Below are 630 nucleotides of genomic sequence, written 5' to 3' on the forward strand. Positions count from 1 at the left end.
ACACACATTACATTTTCTTTATACATTTAGCAGACACTTTTATTCAAAGCAACTTATGAAGTAAATTCATTTAAATGACATACCTTGCTGGAATCTGTGTTTTTAATGTAGGGTTCTGCACCACTGGAAATATTTCCCATCAACACTTTCTCCACCCGTGCCACCATCACGATGTCTGTATGTGGGTTCGTAATGGAAAAAATCGCCTGCAGGAATGATCAACCACACAAACACATGAACACAGATCTATCCTCTGTGAAGATCCACCTCCATATCAAAGGGCTCCTGCACTGTTACCTGTTTGGGGAAGCGCAGCCAGTTCTCCAGCTCGGAGCTCAGCTGGCAGTCCTCTGTCTTCTTCTCCACAGGTGAGGTCAGGCCATTCTCGTGCGGAGCACCATCCGAGCCTTGATCTCCCGCACTACCAGAGCTACTGAGCATCTGCCGCACAACCTCGTGGTTTAAGTCCACATGGAAGTCAGCGGAAACCTTCCTGCCCTCACGTATGTCCAGCAGAGAAACCGATACGAAGAAAGGCTCGATCTGAGGAGAGACAGCAGTCATTCAGCATACAAATGATATTGAGAAAGCTGAATACATTGGTTTGTTAGGATAGGACAATATTTGGCC

The 630-nt window shown here is 46.2% G+C and overlaps 1 protein-coding gene across 1 annotated transcript; it reads right to left on the bottom strand.

The window, feature by feature from the left end:
• Positions 1-83: 83 nt before the first annotated feature.
• On the bottom strand, positions 84-565 carry LOC107579650 (dedicator of cytokinesis protein 10-like; the record flags this gene model as incomplete). The annotated part of the gene is made up of 2 exons (XM_016265454.1): positions 298-565; positions 84-206 (listed from the first exon to the last, which is right to left on the bottom strand). Coding segments are annotated over exons 1-2 (390 nt in total), but the record flags the coding sequence as incomplete, so codon positions are not given.
• Between the last annotated feature and the right edge of the window lie 65 nt (positions 566-630).

This window comes from Sinocyclocheilus grahami, unplaced genomic scaffold (assembly GCF_001515645.1).
Source record: "Sinocyclocheilus grahami isolate Dianchi unplaced genomic scaffold, SAMN03320097.WGS_v1.1 scaffold18830.1, whole genome shotgun sequence".
Lineage (NCBI taxonomy): Eukaryota > Metazoa > Chordata > Actinopteri > Cypriniformes > Cyprinidae > Sinocyclocheilus > Sinocyclocheilus grahami.